Below are 19494 nucleotides of genomic sequence, written 5' to 3'. Positions count from 1 at the left end.
GTAGTGACTTTTTTTGGTCCCTAACATTCATCGAGCTCTGGACTCACTAAGGGTGGAGGCCAAAATCGTCCCCCCAAAAACTTGTTAGGAGTACGTTTCAGGCAATTTGGAGTTGATTGGTAGTACTTTGTAGTGACTTTTTTTTTTTCACCATTGTGTCACTACCGAAACGAAAGTTTGTCTACCGAAACGAAAGTTAAATCCGAAAAAATGACTAAGTGTGGAGGCCAAAATCGTCCCCCCAAAAACCTGTTAGGAGTACGTTTCAGGCATTTTAGAGTTGATTGGTAGTACTTTGTAGTGACTTTTTTTTTTCACCATTGTGTCACTACCGAAACGAAAGTTTGTCACTACCAGAAACGAAAGTTAAATCCGAAAAAATTACTATAGTAATTTTTTTTCCGTTTCGGTAATGACACAATGGTGTCACTACCGAAACGAAAAAAAAAATGTTCCCCCAAAAACCTGTTAGGAGTACGTTTCAGGCAATTTAAAGTTGATTGGTAGTGACACCATTTTTTGTCATTTTTCGTCACCAGCATTTTTTCGTCATTTTTCCTCACCAGCATTTTTCGTCATTTTTCGTCACCAGCATTTTTTCGTCACCAGCATTTTTCGTCATTTTTCGTCACCAGCATTTTTTCGTCACCAGCATTTTTTGTCATTTTTCGTCACCAGCATTTTTTGTCATTTTTCGTCACCAGCATTTTTTCGTCACCAGAATTTTTCGTCATTTTTCGTCACCAGCATTTTTTCGTCACCAGCATTTTTTGTCATTTTTCGTCACCAGCATTTTTCGTCATTTTTCGTCACCAGCATTTTTCGTCACCAGCATTTTTTCGACACCAGCATTTTTCGTCACCAGCATTTTTCGTCATTTTTCGTCACCAGCATTTTTCGTCATTTTTCGTCACCAGCATTTTTTTCGCCACCGTTTTTTTACGTAATTTTTCGTCACCAGCATTTTTTTGTCACCAGCATTTTTCGTCACCAGCATTTTTCGTCCTTTTTCGTCACCAGCATTTTTTGTCATTTTTCGTCACCAGCATTTTTTCGTCATTTTTCGTCACCAGCATTTTTTCGTCACCAGCACTTTTTTCGTCACCAGCATTTTTCGTCATTTTTCGTCACCAGCATTTTTTCGTCACCAGCATTTTTCGTCATTTTTCGTCACCAGCATTTTTTTGTCATTTTTCGTCACCAGCATGTTTTCGTCACCAGCATTTTTCGTCATTTTTCGTCACCAGCATTTTTCGTCATTTTTCGTAACCAGCATTTTTTTCGTCACCAGCATTTTTCGTCATTTTTCGTCACCAGCATTTTTCGTCACCAGCATTTTTTTGTCATTTTTCGTCACCAGCATTTTTTCGTCACCAGCATTTTTCGTCATTTTTCGTCACCAGCATTTTTCGTCATTTTTCGTAACCAGCATTTTTTCGTCACCAGCATTTTTTTGCGTCACCAGCAGTTTTAGTCATTTTTCGTCACCAGCATTTTTTCGTCATTTTTCGTCACCAGCATTTTTCGTCATTTTTCGTCACCAGCATTTTTCGTCACCAGCATTTTTTGTCATTTTTCGTCACCAGCATTTTTTCGTCACCAGCATTTTTCGTGATTTTTCGTCACCAGCATTTTTCGTCACCAGCATTTTTTCGTCACCAGCATTTTTTCGTCACCAGCGTTTTTTGTCATTTTTCGTCACCAGCATTTTTCGTCATTTTTCGTCACCAGCATTTTTTCGTCACCAGCATTTTTCGTAGGGATGTCCGATATTATCGGCCTCCCGATATTATCGGCCGATATTAGCATAAAAATTGATATCGGGAAAATATCGGTATCGGTTTTTGAAAAAAAAAAAATATATATATATATTTTTCGTCACCAGCATTTTTTTGTCATTTTTCGTCACCAGCATTTTTTCGTCACCAGCATTTTTCGTCATTTTTCGTCACCAGCATTTTTCGTCATTTTTCGTAACCAGCATTTTTTCGTCACCAGCATTTTTTTGCGTCACCAGCAGTTTTAGTCATTTTTCGTCACCAGCATTTTTTCGTCATTTTTCGTCACCAGCATTTTTCGTCATTTTTCGTCACCAGCATTTTTCGTCACCAGCATTTTTTGTCATTTTTCGTCACCAGCATTTTTTCGTCACCAGCATTTTTCGTGATTTTTCGTCACCAGCATTTTTCGTCACCAGCATTTTTTCGTCACCAGCATTTTTTCGTCACCAGCGTTTTTTGTCATTTTTCGTCACCAGCATTTTTCGTCATTTTTCGTCACCAGCATTTTTTCGTCACCAGCATTTTTCGTAGGGATGTCCGATATTATCGGCCTCCCGATATTATCGGCCGATATTAGCATAAAAATTGATATCGGGAAAATATCGGTATCGGTTTTTGAAAAAAAAAAAAAATATATATATATTTTTATTTTTTTTGCTTTATAAATAAGTTACAGGAGTTCTTACTGTATATGGTGTGTGTGATATGAAATTTGAGCTTACCCTAATCACAATAATCCCCGCATATATCGGTATCGGTTGATATCGGTATCGGTAATTAAGAGTTGGACAATATCGGTATATCGGTTATCGGTAAAAAAGCCAATATCGGACAACCCTAATTTTTCGTCATTTTTCGTCACCAGCATTTTTCGTCATTTTTCGTCACCAGCATTTTTTCGTCACCAGCATTTTTTCGTCACCAGCATTTTTCGTCATTTTTCGTCACCAGCATTTTTCGTCATTTTTCGTCACCAGCATTTTTTCGTAATTTTTCGTCACCAGCATTTTTTGTCATTTTTCGTCACCAGCATTTTTTCGTCACCACAAACGGAAAAAAAATGACTAAGTCCAGAGTACCGTTGCCTGAAACTTTTGGTCCCTAACATTCATCGATCTCTGGACTTAGTATTTTTTTTTCCGTTTCGGTAGTGACACTACCGAAACGAAAAAAAAATTGTTCCCCCAAAAACTTGTTAGGAGTACGTTTCAGGCAATTTAAAGTTGATTGGTAGTGACTTTTTTTTTTGTCCCTAACATTCATCGAGCTCTGGACTAATTTTTTTTCCGTTTCGGTAGTGACACGAAAAAAAAAATGTTCCCCCAAAAACCTGTTAGGAGTACGTTTCAGGCAATTTTAAGTTGATTGGTAGTGACTTTTTTTTTGGTCCCTAACATTCATCGATCTCTGGACTTAGTATTTTTTTTTCCGTTTCGGTAGTGACACTACCGAAACGAAAAAAAAATTGTTCCCCCAAAAACTTGTTAGGAGTACGTTTCAGGCAATTTAAAGTTGATTGGTAGTGACTTTTTTTTTGGTCCCTAACATTCATCGAGCTCTGGACTAATTTTTTTCCCGTTTCGGTAGTGACACAATGGTGTCACTACCGAAACGAAAAAAAAATTGTTCCCCCAAAAACCTGTTAGGAGTACGTTTCAGGCAATTTAAAGTTGATTGAACATTCATCGAGCTCTGGACTTAGTAATTTTTTTTCCGTTTCGGTAGTGACACTACCGAAACGGAAAAAAAAATGTTCCCCCAAAAACTTGTTAGGAGTACGTTTCAGGCAATTTAAAGTTGATTGGTAGTGACTTTTTTTTTGGTCCCTACTGTAACATTCATCGAGCTCTGGACTAATTTTTTTTCCGTTTCGGTAGTGACACAATGGTGTCACTACCGAAACGAAAAAAAAATGGTTCCCCCAAAAACCTGTTAGGAGTACGTTTCAGGCAATTTAAAGTTGATTGGTAGTGACTTTTTTTTTGGTCCCTAACATTCATCGAGCTCTGGACTTAGTATTTTTTTTTCCGTTTCGGTAGTGACACAATGGTGTCACTACCGAAACGAAAAAAAAAATGTTCCCCCAAAAACCTGTTAGGAGTACGTTTCAGGCAATTTAAAGTTGATTGGTAGTGACTTTTTTTTTGGTCCCTAACATTCATCGAGCTCTGGACTTAGTAATTTTTTTCTCGTTTCGGTAGTGACACCATTGTGTCACTACCAAAACGAAAAAAATAATTGTTCCCCCAAAAACCTGTTAGGAGTACGTTTCAGGCAATTTAAAGTTGATTGGTAGTGACTTTTTTTTTTGTCCCTAACATTCATCGAGCTCTGGACTTAGTAATTTTTTTTCCGTTTCGGTAGTGACACTACCGAAACGAAAAAAAAATTGTTCCCCCAAAAACTTGTTAGGAGTACGTTTCAGGCAATTTAAAGTTGATTGGTAGTGACTTTTTTTTTGGTCCCTAACATTCATCGAGCTCTGGACTAATTTTTTTCCCGTTTCGGTAGTGACACAATGGTGTCACTACCGAAACGAAAAAAAAATTGTTCCCCCAAAAACCTGTTAGGAGTACGTTTCAGGCAATTTAAAGTTGATTGAACATTCATCGAGCTCTGGACTTAGTAATTTTTTTTCCGTTTCGGTAGTGACACTACCGAAACGGAAAAAAAAATGTTCCCCCAAAAACTTGTTAGGAGTACGTTTCAGGCAATTTAAAGTTGATTGGTAGTGACTTTTTTTTTGGTCCCTACTGTAACATTCATCGAGCTCTGGACTAATTTTTTTTCCGTTTCGGTAGTGACACAATGGTGTCACTACCGAAACGAAAAAAAATGGTTCCCCCAAAAACCTGTTAGGAGTACGTTTCAGGCAATTTAAAGTTGATTGGTAGTGACTTTTTTTTTGGTCCCTAACATTCATCGAGCTCTGGACTTAGTATTTTTTTTTCCGTTTCGGTAGTGACACAATGGTGTCACTACCGAAACGAAAAAAAAAATGTTCCCCCAAAAACCTGTTAGGAGTACGTTTCAGGCAATTTAAAGTTGATTGGTAGTGACTTTTTTTTTGGTCCCTAACATTCATCGAGCTCTGGACTTAGTAATTTTTTTCTCGTTTCGGTAGTGACACCATTGTGTCACTACCAAAACGAAAAAAATAATTGTTCCCCCAAAAACCTGTTAGGAGTACGTTTCAGGCAATTTAAAGTTGATTGGTAGTGACTTTTTTTTTTGTCCCTAACATTCATCGAGCTCTGGACTTAGTAATTTTTTTTCCGTTTCGGTAGTGACACTACCGAAACGAAAAAAAAATTGTTCCCCCAAAAACTTGTTAGGAGTACGTTTCAGGCAATTTAAAGTTGATTGGTAGTGACTTTTTTTTTGGTCCCTAACATTCATCGAGCTCTGGACTAATTTTTTTCCCGTTTCGGTAGTGACACAATGGTGTCACTACCGAAACGAAAAAAAAATTGTTCCCCCAAAAACCTGTTAGGAGTACGTTTCAGGCAATTTAAAGTTGATTGAACATTCATCGAGCTCTGGACTTAGTAATTTTTTTTCCGTTTCGGTAGTGACACTACCGAAACGGAAAAAAAAATGTTCCCCCAAAAACTTGTTAGGAGTACGTTTCAGGCAATTTAAAGTTGATTGGTAGTGACTTTTTTTTTGGTCCCTACTGTAACATTCATCGAGCTCTGGACTAATTTTTTTTCCGTTTCGGTAGTGACACAATGGTGTCACTACCGAAACGAAAAAAAAATGGTTCCCCCAAAAACCTGTTAGGAGTACGTTTCAGGCAATTTAAAGTTGATTGGTAGTGACTTTTTTTTTGGTCCCTAACATTCATCGAGCTCTGGACTTAGTATTTTTTTTTCCGTTTCGGTAGTGACACAATGGTGTCACTACCGAAACGAAAAAAAAAATGTTCCCCCAAAAACCTGTTAGGAGTACGTTTCAGGCAATTTAAAGTTGATTGGTAGTGACTTTTTTTTTGGTCCCTAACATTCATCGAGCTCTGGACTTAGTAATTTTTTTCTCGTTTCGGTAGTGACACCATTGTGTCACTACCAAAACGAAAAAAATAATTGTTCCCCCAAAAACCTGTTAGGAGTACGTTTCAGGCAATTTAAAGTTGATTGGTAGTGACTTTTTTTTTTGTCCCTAACATTCATCGAGCTCTGGACTTAGTAATTTTTTTTCCGTTTCGGTAGTGACACTACCGAAACGAAAAAAAAATTGTTCCCCCAAAAACTTGTTAGGAGTACGTTTCAGGCAATTTAAAGTTGATTGGTAGTGACTTTTTTTTTGGTCCCTAACATTCATCGAGCTCTGGACTAATTTTTTTCCCGTTTCGGTAGTGACACAATGGTGTCACTACCGAAACGAAAAAAAAATTGTTCCCCCAAAAACCTGTTAGGAGTACGTTTCAGGCAATTTAAAGTTGATTGAACATTCATCGAGCTCTGGACTTAGTAATTTTTTTTCCGTTTCGGTAGTGACACTACCGAAACGGAAAAAAAAATGTTCCCCCAAAAACTTGTTAGGAGTACGTTTCAGGCAATTTAAAGTTGATTGGTAGTGACTTTTTTTTTGGTCCCTACTGTAACATTCATCGAGCTCTGGACTAATTTTTTTTCCGTTTCGGTAGTGACACAATGGTGTCACTACCGAAACGAAAAAAAATGGTTCCCCCAAAAACCTGTTAGGAGTACGTTTCAGGCAATTTAAAGTTGATTGGTAGTGACTTTTTTTTTGGTCCCTAACATTCATCGAGCTCTGGACTTAGTATTTTTTTTTCCGTTTCGGTAGTGACACAATGGTGTCACTACCGAAACGAAAAAAAAAATGTTCCCCCAAAAACCTGTTAGGAGTACGTTTCAGGCAATTTAAAGTTGATTGGTAGTGACTTTTTTTTTGGTCCCTAACATTCATCGAGCTCTGGACTTAGTAATTTTTTTCTCGTTTCGGTAGTGACACCATTGTGTCACTACCAAAACGAAAAAAATAATTGTTCCCCCAAAAACCTGTTAGGAGTACGTTTCAGGCAATTTAAAGTTGATTGGTAGTGACTTTTTTTTTTGTCCCTAACATTCATCGAGCTCTGGACTTAGTAATTTTTTTTCCGTTTCGGTAGTGACACTACCGAAACGAAAAAAAAATTGTTCCCCCAAAAACTTGTTAGGAGTACGTTTCAGGCAATTTAAAGTTGATTGGTAGTGACTTTTTTTTTGGTCCCTAACATTCATCGAGCTCTGGACTAATTTTTTTCCCGTTTCGGTAGTGACACAATGGTGTCACTACCGAAACGAAAAAAAAATTGTTCCCCCAAAAACCTGTTAGGAGTACGTTTCAGGCAATTTAAAGTTGATTGAACATTCATCGAGCTCTGGACTTAGTAATTTTTTTTCCGTTTCGGTAGTGACACTACCGAAACGGGAAAAAAAATGTTCCCCCAAAAACTTGTTAGGAGTACGTTTCAGGCAATTTAAAGTTGATTGGTAGTGACTTTTTTTTTGGTCCCTACTGTAACATTCATCGAGCTCTGGACTAATTTTTTTTCCGTTTCGGTAGTGACACAATGGTGTCACTACCGAAACGAAAAAAAATGGTTCCCCCAAAAACCTGTTAGGAGTACGTTTCAGGCAATTTAAAGTTGATTGGTAGTGACTTTTTTTTTGGTCCCTAACATTCATCGAGCTCTGGACTTAGTATTTTTTTTTCCGTTTCGGTAGTGACACAATGGTGTCACTACCGAAACGAAAAAAAAAATGTTCCCCCAAAAACCTGTTAGGAGTACGTTTCAGGCAATTTAAAGTTGATTGGTAGTGACTTTTTTTTTGGTCCCTAACATTCATCGAGCTCTGGACTTAGTAATTTTTTTCTCGTTTCGGTAGTGACACCATTGTGTCACTACCAAAACGAAAAAAATAATTGTTCCCCCAAAAACCTGTTAGGAGTACGTTTCAGGCAATTTAAAGTTGATTGGTAGTGACTTTTTTTTTTGTCCCTAACATTCATCGAGCTCTGGACTTAGTAATTTTTTTTTCGTTTCGGTACCAAAACGAAAAAAAGAATTGTTCCCCCAAAAACCTGTTAGGAGTACGTTTCAGGCAATTTAAAGTTGATTGGTAGTGACTTTTTTTTTGTCCCTAACATTCATCGAGCTCTGGACTTAGTAATTTTTTTTCCGTTTCGGTAGTGACACAATGGTGTCACTACCGAAACGAAAAACAAATTGTTCCCCCAAAAACCTGTTAGGAGTACGTTTGAGGCAATTTAAAGTTGATTGGTAGTGACTTTTTTTTTGGTCCCTAACATTCATCGAGCTCTGGACTTCGTATTTTTTTTTCCGTTTCGGTAGTGACACAATGGTGTCACTACCGAAACGAAAAAAAAAAATGTTCCCCCAAAAACCTGTTAGGAGTACGTATTTAGAGTTGATTGGTAGTACTTTGTAGTGACACTTTTTTTGGTCCCTAACATTCATCGAGCTCTGGACTTAGTAAATTTATTTTTTCACCATTGGGTCACTACCGAAACGAAACCGAAACGAAAGTTAAATCCGAAAAAATCACTAAGTGTGGAGGCCAAATCGTCCCCCCGAAAACCTGTTAGGAGTACGTTTCAGGCAATTTAGAGTTGATTGGTAGTACTTTGTAGTGACACTTTTTTTGGTCCCTAACATTCATCGAACTCTGGACTTAGTAAATTTATTTTTTCACCATTGGGTCACTACCGAAACAAAACCGGAACGAAAGTTAAATCCGAAAAAATCACTAAGTGTGGCGGCCAAAATCGTCCCCCCGAAAACCTGTTAGGAGTACGTTTCAGGCAATTTAGAGTTGATTGGTAGTACTTTGTAGTGACTTTTTTTTTCTCACCATTGTGTCACTACCGAAACGAAAGTTTGTCACTACCGAAACGAAAGTTAAATCCAAAAAAACGACAGTGTGGAGGCCAAAATCGTCCCCCCAAAAACCTGTTAGGAGTACGTTTCAGGCAATTTAGAGTTGATTGGTAGTACTTTGTAGTGGCTTTTTTTCACCATTGTGTCACTACCGAAACGAAAGTTTGTCACTACCGAAACGAAAGTTAAATCCGAAAAAAATACTAAGTGGTGGAGGCCAAAATCGCCCCCCAAAAAAACTGTTAGGTGTACGTTTCAGGCAATTTAGAGTTGATTGGTAGTACTTTGTAGTGACTTTTTTTTTCACCATTGTGTCACTACCGAAACGAAAGTTTGTCACTACCGAAACGAAAGTTAAATCCGAAAAAATTACTAAGTGTGGAGGCCAAAATCCTCCCCCCAAAAACCTGTTAGGTGTACGTTTCAGGCAATTTAGAGTTTAGAGTCGAAACGATTTGTTCGGTAAATTTTCCCCCCAAAAACCTGTTAGGAGTATTTTTTCCGTCCCTAACATTCATCGAGCTCTGGACTTAGTAAATTTTCTTTTGACCGAAACGATTTTCTTCTTACCTACCGAAACGAAAGTTTCGGTAAATTGTCCCCCCAAAAACCTGTTAGGAGTACGTTTCAGGCAATTTAGAGTTGAATGGTAGTACTTTGTAGTGACTTTTTTTTCCGTCCCTAACATTCATCGAGCTCTGGACTTAGTACATTTTCTTTTTACCGAAACGATTTTCTTTTTACCGAAACGAAAGTTTCGGTAAATTGTCCTCCCAAAAACCTGTTAGGAGTACGTATCAGGCAATTTAGAGTTGAATGGTAGTACTTTGTAGTGACTTTTTTTTCCGTCCCTAACATTCATCGAGCTCTGGACTTAGTAAATTTTCTTTTTACCGAAACGATTTTCCTTTTACCGAAACAAAAGTTTCGGTAAATTGTCCCCCCAAAAACCTGTTAGGAGTACGTTTTAGGCAATTTAGAGTTGAATGGTAGTACTTTGAAGTGATTTTTTTTTCGTCCCTAACATTCATCGAGCTCTGGACTTAGTATATTTTCTTTTTACCAAAACGATTTTCTTTTTACCTTAACGAAAGTTTTGGTAAATTTTCCCCCAAAAAACCTGTTAGGAGTACGTTTCAGGCAATTTAGAGTTGAATGGTAGTACTTTGAAGTGACTTTTTTTTCCGTCCCTAACATTCATCGAGCTCTGGACTTAGTACATTTTGAATGGAGTTTCTAGGTGAAAGTGTTTTTTTGAGGTCCCAAAACCTTCCATCCGCCTCCATTATAAATCTCTGAACTTTTAAAGGAGTACAATTCTAAAACTATGCAACATTTCAAAGATTCCTTTTCAGGCAAACATGTCCACAGTAAGATGAACATTTTAAAGTATGAATGACGTTACTAGGCGTAAGTATGTAGTTGTAAGCCTGCCTTTAAATGTCCATTGCCGCATCGACAATGCATGGGGCGCTTAAAGTTAAATATCTCCATAACTACAAATGATTTATAAAAAAAGTTTCTCAAGCATGCATGTCCACAGTAAGGTGTAATTTTTGAACTGTGAAGGGAGTTTCTAGGTGAAAGTGTTTTTTAAGGTCCCAAAACCTTCCATCCGCCTCCATTCTAAATCTCTGAACTTTTAAAGGAGTACAATTCTAAAACTATGCAACATTTCAAAGATTCCTTTTCAGGCAAACATGTCCATAGTAAGATGAACATTTTAAAGTATGAATGAGGTTACTAGGTGTAAGTATGTAGTTGTAAGCCTGCCTTTAAATGTCCATTGCCGCATCGACAATACATGGGGCGCTTAAAGTTAAATATCTCCCAAACTATAAATGATTTCAAAGAAAAAATCTCAAGCATGCATGTCCACAGTAAGGTGGAATTTTTGAACTGTGAATGGAGTTTCTAGGTGAAAGTGTTTTTTTGAGGTCCCAAAACCTTCCATCCGCCTCCATTATAAATCTCTGAACTTTTAAAGGAGTACAATTCTAAAACTATGCAACATTTCAAAGATTCCTTTTCAGGCAAACATGTCCACAGTAAGATGAACATTTTAAAGTATGAATGAGGTTACTAGGCGTAAGTATGTAGTTGTAGGCCTGCCTTTAAATGTCCATTGCCGCATCGACAATACATGGGGCGCTTAAAGTTACATATCTCCAAAACTACAAATTATTTCCAAAAAAAAAATCTCAAGCATGCATGTCCACAGTAAGGTGGATTTTTTGAACTGTGAATCGAGTTTCTAGGTGAACGTGTTTTTTTGAGGTCCCAAAATCTTCCATCGACCTCCATTATAAATCTCTAAACTTTTAAAGGAGTACTATTCTAAAACAATGAAACATTTCAAAGATCCCTTTTCAGGCAAAAATGTCCATATTAGGATGAACATTTTAAAGTTTGAATGGGGTTTCTATTCTATATATGACATTTTGAATCTTTACAGTCAGTTCACCTTCTTTTGGGTCTTGAGTCGAACAAATTACTCCCGCGGAGACATCAAATCCAAGACTCAAGGCCAAAAAGAGAAATTTGATGTCTCCGTGGGAGTAATTGGTTCGACTCAAGGGACTCAGTCTTGGGACTCAAGACTCAAATCCTGGAAATGGCAAATCAGCATGTGTCTGTCTCCCTGGGGTCTAGTGCTGTAATAGGATATAGACTCCTGTGTTCTTGGCTGTTGCTGACAATAAGCCCACTTGTAAAGTGTATGAGCCAAATGCCTTTAATTAATTTGGTGGAATGACCCATCACGTTCATGTAATGTCAATGTACAAAGGTCAGTGTGCTTGGTTAGCTCTGTTGGAAGAGCTCTTGACTTCAGACCACAAGGTCATGGGATTGTTACCTTTTTCGTCACGCAACCAAGTATAAATGACGCAATATTGTCGCTGTCGGCAGAAACCTCTTATCTCCATGTTCTGAGCTTTTGTGTTTCGTTCGTAAATTAACGCCCTGCTTGATCATACTACAGCGTCACACTGAAGCATCAAAAGTAGCAGATCCGCGAGCTCGAAACTTTTGACGTTTTTGGGAATTTGAATCCTGAAAAAGTAACAGTGGGATTGTACATTATCTCCTTAAGTCTGTCTGTGATTTTCATGAATGTGTAACTGATGAAAAGCGTTAAAGAGAGCTTGTGACTAAATAAACTAAACAAAATGTTACAGCAAATGTACTTAGGACTTCTATATTCAATATTATTTTTAACCACTTACAAACCCCAGCATCCGTATTGTCACAGAAAATAGCCGATCGACAAGCTCTCAACACGTCGCGCTGCGACGCGTTGAGAGCTTGTCGATCGGCTATTTTCAGCGAAAGCTTTCCCCACAATAACCCAAGACAGAAAAGACACTAGTATTGAGCCCTGAGGGACTCTGGTTACCCATATTGGGTTTAAGTGGTTAATAAACATGATATGCGCCATCATTTTGAAATATGTATTTCCCAGGGAATCAGTTTCTGAAATATAATCATTAGTCTACTGTGCATGCATAAATATGTCACATTCTGAGATATTATGATTGAATGATGTTTTTAGAAAAACAATCATTTTTTTCCCCCCAGATGTTTTGGTTTTGTAGGTCTTGACTTCACTGGACATAAAAAACAGGTTTTTATTTTCTATAGGGGCCAAACTGACTTTGATAAAGTGAGTGAAGGGCCACACATAAGATTTATGTATTGAAACTTGAAACACATAGTGGTGAATTATGTTAAAACTGCATGAATTTGATAGACACAATTCAAAGGCCTATAATCTTTCATTGTTCAGTCTGTTACCAGTTCAATTATGATTATTTTTGGGGGTCACGGCCTGAACTGGGTTATAGATAAACAACAGCCTATTGACTGACTTAGTGACTATTAATTCTCCACTACATCTCAGAGGCAATTAAGGGGTATTTGAGTGATGGGATGTAGTTTTAAGATAGTCTAAGGGTCAATGCCCCCAGTACCTAGGACCCCAATGGAAACAAGACCGCAAGGACTTTTGTGGTGTTATCCTTTTAGACAAAGTGTTTGACTGTACTCGTGCTGTTTTTACATTTCTGTCCAATAAAATGTTCAGTATTGAAAATGGGAAGTACTACAGTAAAGTAAAAAATACCTCCGAATTGTTACTTGAGTACATGTACTTAGTTAGTTTACACCACTGGTCTATTGTACTATTGAGGAAGTGATGTGAACTTGAAAACTGTTGTTCTATTTTGCTGAAGAAGTTCTAATAAACTGACTGAAGAAAAGAGACAGTTCATTCATCATTGTGCAACAGGAAAATAAGTAATAAATGATACAAAGTCCAGTTGTAATCCAAAGTGAATGAGTCATTAACCCATGATATGTCATGTCAATGATGTCATTCATTATGAATCTATGTGTGGAAGCCTGTGATGGAAAGTAATTACTTTTTTAATCAAAACGGTTTAAGTGTACAGTTAGTAAAACATAGAAAGTTGATAAAAGCAAACTCAGCATTATATTTACACTATGTATAATATTTAAATATTATAATTATCCAGGAAACTATGTAGCATAGACAAAAGTTTGACTTTTTACACACACACACACACACACACACACACACACACACACACACACACACACACACACACACACACACACACACACACACACACACACACCCCTCAGTCCTCACCCTGTTTTAACATCTATCTTCACATCCTGTATAAAACATCATCTAAACATGGAGACAACTTTCACAGAGAGACAGAAACAGAAACATTCTTCAAAATAAGACTAAAACACTCTGCTATAGAGGTTGCAGTCACAGTGCTCACATTTATTTTGAAAAGACAAGTCAGTGTAAATGAAGTAAAGTTAATTAAAAAAAATATAATTACCTGACGGTCTCAAACTCCTTTATATGAATTGAAAGTTTGAAACATTTTGTTCATTTTGCCAGATAAGTTGTGAGCTTGTAGATCGGATATTAAAGAAGCTTTCCCCCCCTCTTTTGTTTTTAACATGGCAGGTTTTAAGTGTTTTTGAAGGACTCCAAGGTTTCTGCTATATTTATAAAATGGGAGAGGAAGAAAAATGAGGGGTATAAAACAACAACATTGTTCATAACATTCAAATATATTTTTATAAACGATTAAATCGATTAACTGTTGACACACAATACCTTACTGACACATTACACCAGTGGTTCTCAAACTTTTCAGGCTGCGACCCCCCAAAATAACCATATTTGAACTGGGGACCCCCCAAAATCATATTTGAACTGGGGACCCCCCACCCTGACAAGCAATTGGAATTGCAGTAGTTGAAGCATTACATTTAGCTTGACTTCATTAAAATTGTGAAAATAGCAGATCTACAAGCTCACAACGCCTAGCGTTGCAAGGCGTTGTGAGCTTGTAGCTATTTTCACATGTTCAGGTTATGTGAAACCAAGTCAGGTTATATTTGGCCAATGTTTGACCATTTTATATAGTATAGTTTGTTGATTACTTTTGACGCAGTAATGCCATGTTTTATTTTTTGTTTTAGAGTTATTCAAAAGGTCTTAAAAGTCCTTAAATTGTCACTTTAGAAATGTGCAGATACCCTGTATAGTATACACTATTGAGAAAACAATGTTGCACATTAAGCAAAATATCATCATTTGGGGACCTCCAAGGGGTCCAGACCCACAGTTTGAGAACCACTACATTTAGTACAACCAATCTACATAGACTGACAGAGGGCTCTGTAGTAATATCAACAAGATAACAGGGCATACTGTATAATGATTGCCTGCATTAGGCTTATTAAAGAAATGCAATGGATTGATTGATCATGATGGTGTAGTATACTGTACACATCATTCTTACACAAGCTTTAGTTTTCAACTGAATATCATCATCAGTATCTTAACATGTCTACCATGTCTTACACAGCTCTGCTGTATCTCCATAGCTAGAATAAGGCCCTACCCCTGGATAGAGAGGTTGTGTGAACGTGGTTTGAACTGTGTGTAGGAGGGTCATTGTGTCAGAAACACTGTAGAAGGACAGAGTACCTGCCTTGTGGTCCAGGTACACCCCCACTCTGGAGGAGAGAGGCCCTGACACTTTAGTCTCAACACTGTTGTGTTTGAAACTGTAGTTTTTATCAATACACTGTAAACACCAGGATGTATCATTGTCTCCAAAGCCGGTTTGTCTGCTGACGTCTTTATAACAGACTGCTATACGAACCCCTTTACCACTCCACTCTACTTCCCAGTAACAACGTTCAGACAGACCCTCTGTACACAACACCTGACGGTACGCAGTAAATCTCTCTGCATGATCAGGGTAAGGTTGTAGTTGTTGTGTATAAGTCACCTTCCTCTTCTCCTCTGACAGGGAGAGCTGTTTGCTTATTGTGTTCATGTCCAGAGACAGAGGAGAGGAATCTGTGAGAACACACGACAAAAGAAAAATCAAACCTCATGAACCTTATTGTGTTTAGAGTTAGTCTCTCAGATCAAACTCATTAGAGCTTTAAATAACAACATATCAGAATGAAACTTCAACGTTCAGAACCTGCATCAACATGGACTCACATTGTAAAAAGTCCTTTCTGGTCTGAGGCTCCGCTGGATGTAAAACATCAACTGGAGACACAAGAAAACAGTAAAGGTCATCATGACATTGTAAAGGATTTCAATGTCCACACAAAGGGTCAAAACCAATAGACTTTACTGCTGACTTCAGGCATGTAAAACATACAGCGTGAGCCTACAGGAGGTCACAAGTTAACATACGACTGACGTAAAAGACAACAACAGACCTGCTTTACGGCAGTGTCGTAACGAAGCTCTCTTAAAGGCACATATAGCATTAGCCTGGGCAGCATTCCATTTTCGGGTATATGATCCGGTCGGGAGCGGAAGTAAAAAGAAAAAAAAGTGGCCGGATGGGCAGAACCGGAAAGACGTCTCACCCCAATATAGGTCCGTCCTAATAAAATCCTTGATGCGGCATAGTTTAGCTTATTTTTTAAATGTGCGTGCACTATCCGGAGACTATTTAGCGTCTGTATTATCCCACGGGGAAATTCTATTCCATTTAAATAGGGATTGGGGAACCAAAACAAAGCGGCACCGCAAAACCGGATGGGCAGAATCCGGAAAGAGGATTCTTCTTTTTTTTTTTTTCAGTAGGCGTGGCCTAGACCGGATCATATGGGTCTTTAGTAACGCATACCAGGCTTTCCTCCGAGGTGGAAAGACTGGTGATGCGAGGTTAATATAGCATATATATGACAGACATCTTACTGAAGAATGGATTAAACTGAAGTTCCAAGGGTTTTGTCAAAAAGTTCAAAATATTATAGCATCATTGCTATTATATAGTGTTTGTTCAGTAACAGTTGTCTCCCCGTCTCTCATTTTACATTTATAATACATTTTCAGGTGGGTTACAAATTTCATACAATCAGGAGAGAGAACTCCTCAAGATCATTTATTGAGCACAAACATATAATAATAATAAAGAATGGTAAATGGTGCATTTTTATACTGTAGCGGGTGACATGAAACACAGGTCACACTAATTTACTGCCCCCCATACTACAGGCTTTAGTAGCCTTCCCAGACATACTTCCACCTGTACAAACTGTTTCAACACTTAGAAATGTACTGTACAGTATAGGGGCCGGTTAAAACACAATAAAGACATTTAAATCTGACCCTAACCTCTCCTTTGAGGAATATTCTTGCTTAAATTCTTCAATGTTTCTGTTCAATCTGACAGACAGCCAACCTGTGTACCATCAGTCTGCTCCAGTTCAAATATCAAGAAACACATTTAAATCTCACCTCTCCTCGATATCTCTGGCCAAGTTGTCTTCAGGATGTTGTCTAGTTGGTCTCTCAGACCAGACACCACATCAATCACATCTGTGAAGGACCTCACAGGACAGATGACCACACTGGGTGAGACTGGAGATCCACTGGAACTGGAGAGAGACTGGAAACTCTGGAGAGAGACAAGTATAGACAGAGATAGATTAGAATATTCTTACCAAAATATATCACAATTGGTGGAGTTGAGCTGATGTCCTTGTTGTTCAACCAGCACACATTACGAACACAAATTGTACAGGGCAGATATTGAATAATGTTATACTTTCAAAATATTTTACAAAACAGTGGAAGAAGCCAATCTACAAGTTCAGAAGCTGATCTTGTAGATCTTCTATTTTTTGAAAATGTTTACAATTATGACAATTGTAGAAAATAATTGTGATTATCTCAAATAATTGTGATTATGCGACATTGTGACAGGCCTAATTCTGACATTGTTATTGTGGTCTGTACAACTACTGTATACTAGAACTATATTAGTATTAGTAACTACCAACATTAATAATGTCATGTTATGCCATGTCATGTAATATACTATGATGTAATGGAATGTAATATAATATGACATGATGGAATGAGATGAAATATGAAGCTGATTTCTCCTAAATGAGTCAAAACCAAACAGTAAAATGCCATGTGTGGAACCTGAATGAAAGTGATGATGTCATCAGTGTTGGACAGCTCCTCCAGGTCAGCATGTCTCCTCTCCAGCTGCTCCATGTGGTCCTCCAGCTGCCTCAGGAGAGCCTCAGTCTGAGCCACTGCAGTCTGCTGCTGATCTCTGATCAGTTCTTTAAGCTCACTGCGTCTTCTCTCAATGGAGACCATCATCTCACTGAAGATCCTGTCACTGGCCTCCACTGCTGCTTCTGCAGAGCTCTGCTTCACACACACACACACACACACACACACACACACACACACACACACACACACACACACACACACACACACACACACACACACAGTATAGGTGGCCATTCAATAAGTTCCATGATATGATGGATTCTTTACTGTCACTGTTCTTTACTGTCATTCAGGGTACTTTAGTGCAGTGGACCCCCAGGGGGTTCCAGGGGGTCCCCAGCAAAATGTGTTAATAGAGTATCACATTTTGTTTAACCAACCATAATCCTATATACATCAGCTATTTGAAAATAGCCGTTCTACAAGTTCACAACACATCGAACGAATCATGACACGTTGTGAGCTTGTAGATCTGCTCATTTCAAAACATCTTAAGAGAATAGACATTTTGCACTACACAAATATTATATGTGGGTTAGTGGTACACAAGTATTTTCAAATGGGGGTCCACGGCCAAATACATATTAATTGGGGGTTCTTGACATGAAAAGCACTTCTTTAGTGCTTCTGATGACACATATAGCATCACAGTAAACACAAATACAAGAAATATTATCATAATATCAGCTCACATTCAGGGCCTCCATGACCTGTCTCAGGTCTTTCAGCTCCTTCTTTTTCTCCTGGATCTTCTGCTGGACTTCCTCCTGAATTGTCACCAGCTGTTTCTGCAAGAAACAGGAAGAGACCGTTTGGCTTGAAAACAAAGTACATCTTCACGCCGGGATACCAATTCTATCCAATCAGGAGCAAGAGAACTCATACAGGATACAGGGTAAAAACAAGTATATTGAGACAGTTTAGTTTGGATCCAAAGTAAACATCATCTTAAATCAACTTTGTAACTTCCTCAAAATACACTTTTGCAGGGGCAAGATTAATGGACATTAAATACCATTCATGAAAAGTTATCAATCACCTGTTTTTCATTGGGTCCAAAATGAGTGTACTTCATCCTTTAAAAAAATGTATTACACCCATTTGTGCTTTTAATGTCTCTGACATGGTCATGTAGTTCTGCTTCTGTCTTTAAAACATGATCTCTCTTATGATTTGTCTTCAAGTGATCGTGGTCCTACCTGTTTCTCTGCCTTCTCTGCAGCAGCTGACACCGTGTCATGGCCCTTATGTTCATCCATGAGGCACTGATAGCAGATACACTGGCGGTCTGTGCGACAGAACACCTCCATCAGCTTGTCATGACTGGAGCACATCTTCTCCTGCAGTTTGTTGGTGGCTGGGACCAGCTTGTGCTTCTTCCAAGTAGGAACATTGTAGTGAGGCTGGAGGTGAGTCTCACAGTAAGAGGCCAGACACGCCAGACAAGACATGAGAGCTTTGTGACGTCTGGCTCCGGTGCAGAAATCACAGGCCACGTCTGCTGGACCGGCGTACAGCAGAGCAGCAGAGACAGAAGACTGCTGACCTCCTGTACTGCTCAGCTTCATCACAACCTGGAAGTAAAGAGAAGAGGAGGGGAGGTCACTCACTGATGACAAATACAACACAGTCATTGTGAGGTTCATGGTGATAAACACAGTGAGACATTACAGGTATTAGTTCATCTAGTAAGATCATTGTAACATTATCTGAACACTGCAGTGGTCCTGAACTTTGCATTCCATAAAGTTGATTGCTTTATGTTGTTACAAATGTACAATGTCAGCGTTTAGCAGACACTCTTAACCACTAGAACCCTATGTATCTGCAATTATGTTTGCCTAAAGTGAATGAAATGGCAACAATAGGGACGCTAGAGTTTAATGATTAACCAGTGACTAACACAGTCAAAGATCAGAGTAAATTACCCTAGTCAACAAAATGACAGCATAAGGTAAGTAGACTGCAAATAAACTAAGATATTATCAAACCTAGTATCTGTTTAAACCAGTGGTTCTCAAACCTTTTCATATCAAGGACCCCCAAATTAATATGTAATTGGCCACGGACCCCCATATGAAAAATATTTTGTGCCAGGAACCCCCATACAAGATTTATGTTGTTAAAATATTTTTAAAATATTGCATTTCATTGTCTTGTGAGATTACAGTGGTTAAATAGACTGT

At 38.2% G+C, this 19494-nt stretch overlaps 1 protein-coding gene across 1 annotated transcript; it reads right to left on the bottom strand.

Moving 5' to 3' along the window:
• Positions 1-13477: 13477 nt before the first annotated feature.
• LOC311034951 (tripartite motif-containing protein 16-like) lies at positions 13478-18878 on the bottom strand. The gene is made up of 6 exons (XM_084042986.1): positions 18508-18878; positions 18001-18096; positions 17207-17440; positions 16514-16673; positions 15257-15307; positions 13478-15106 (listed from the first exon to the last, which is right to left on the bottom strand). Exons 1-6 carry the CDS (start codon positions 18874-18876, stop codon positions 14589-14591), a joined length of 1428 nt encoding a protein of 475 aa, XP_083899112.1. The 5' UTR covers positions 18877-18878; the 3' UTR covers positions 13478-14588.
• Positions 18879-19494: the final 616 nt, after the last annotated feature.

Source organism: Gymnoscopelus microlampas (assembly GCF_963454915.1).
Source record: "Gymnoscopelus microlampas genome assembly, chromosome: 19".
Classification (NCBI taxonomy): Eukaryota; Metazoa; Chordata; class Actinopteri; order Myctophiformes; family Myctophidae; genus Gymnoscopelus; species Gymnoscopelus microlampas.
Note: the sequence above shows the minus strand (reverse complement) of the source record. Positions and strands in the feature narration are given on the sequence as shown.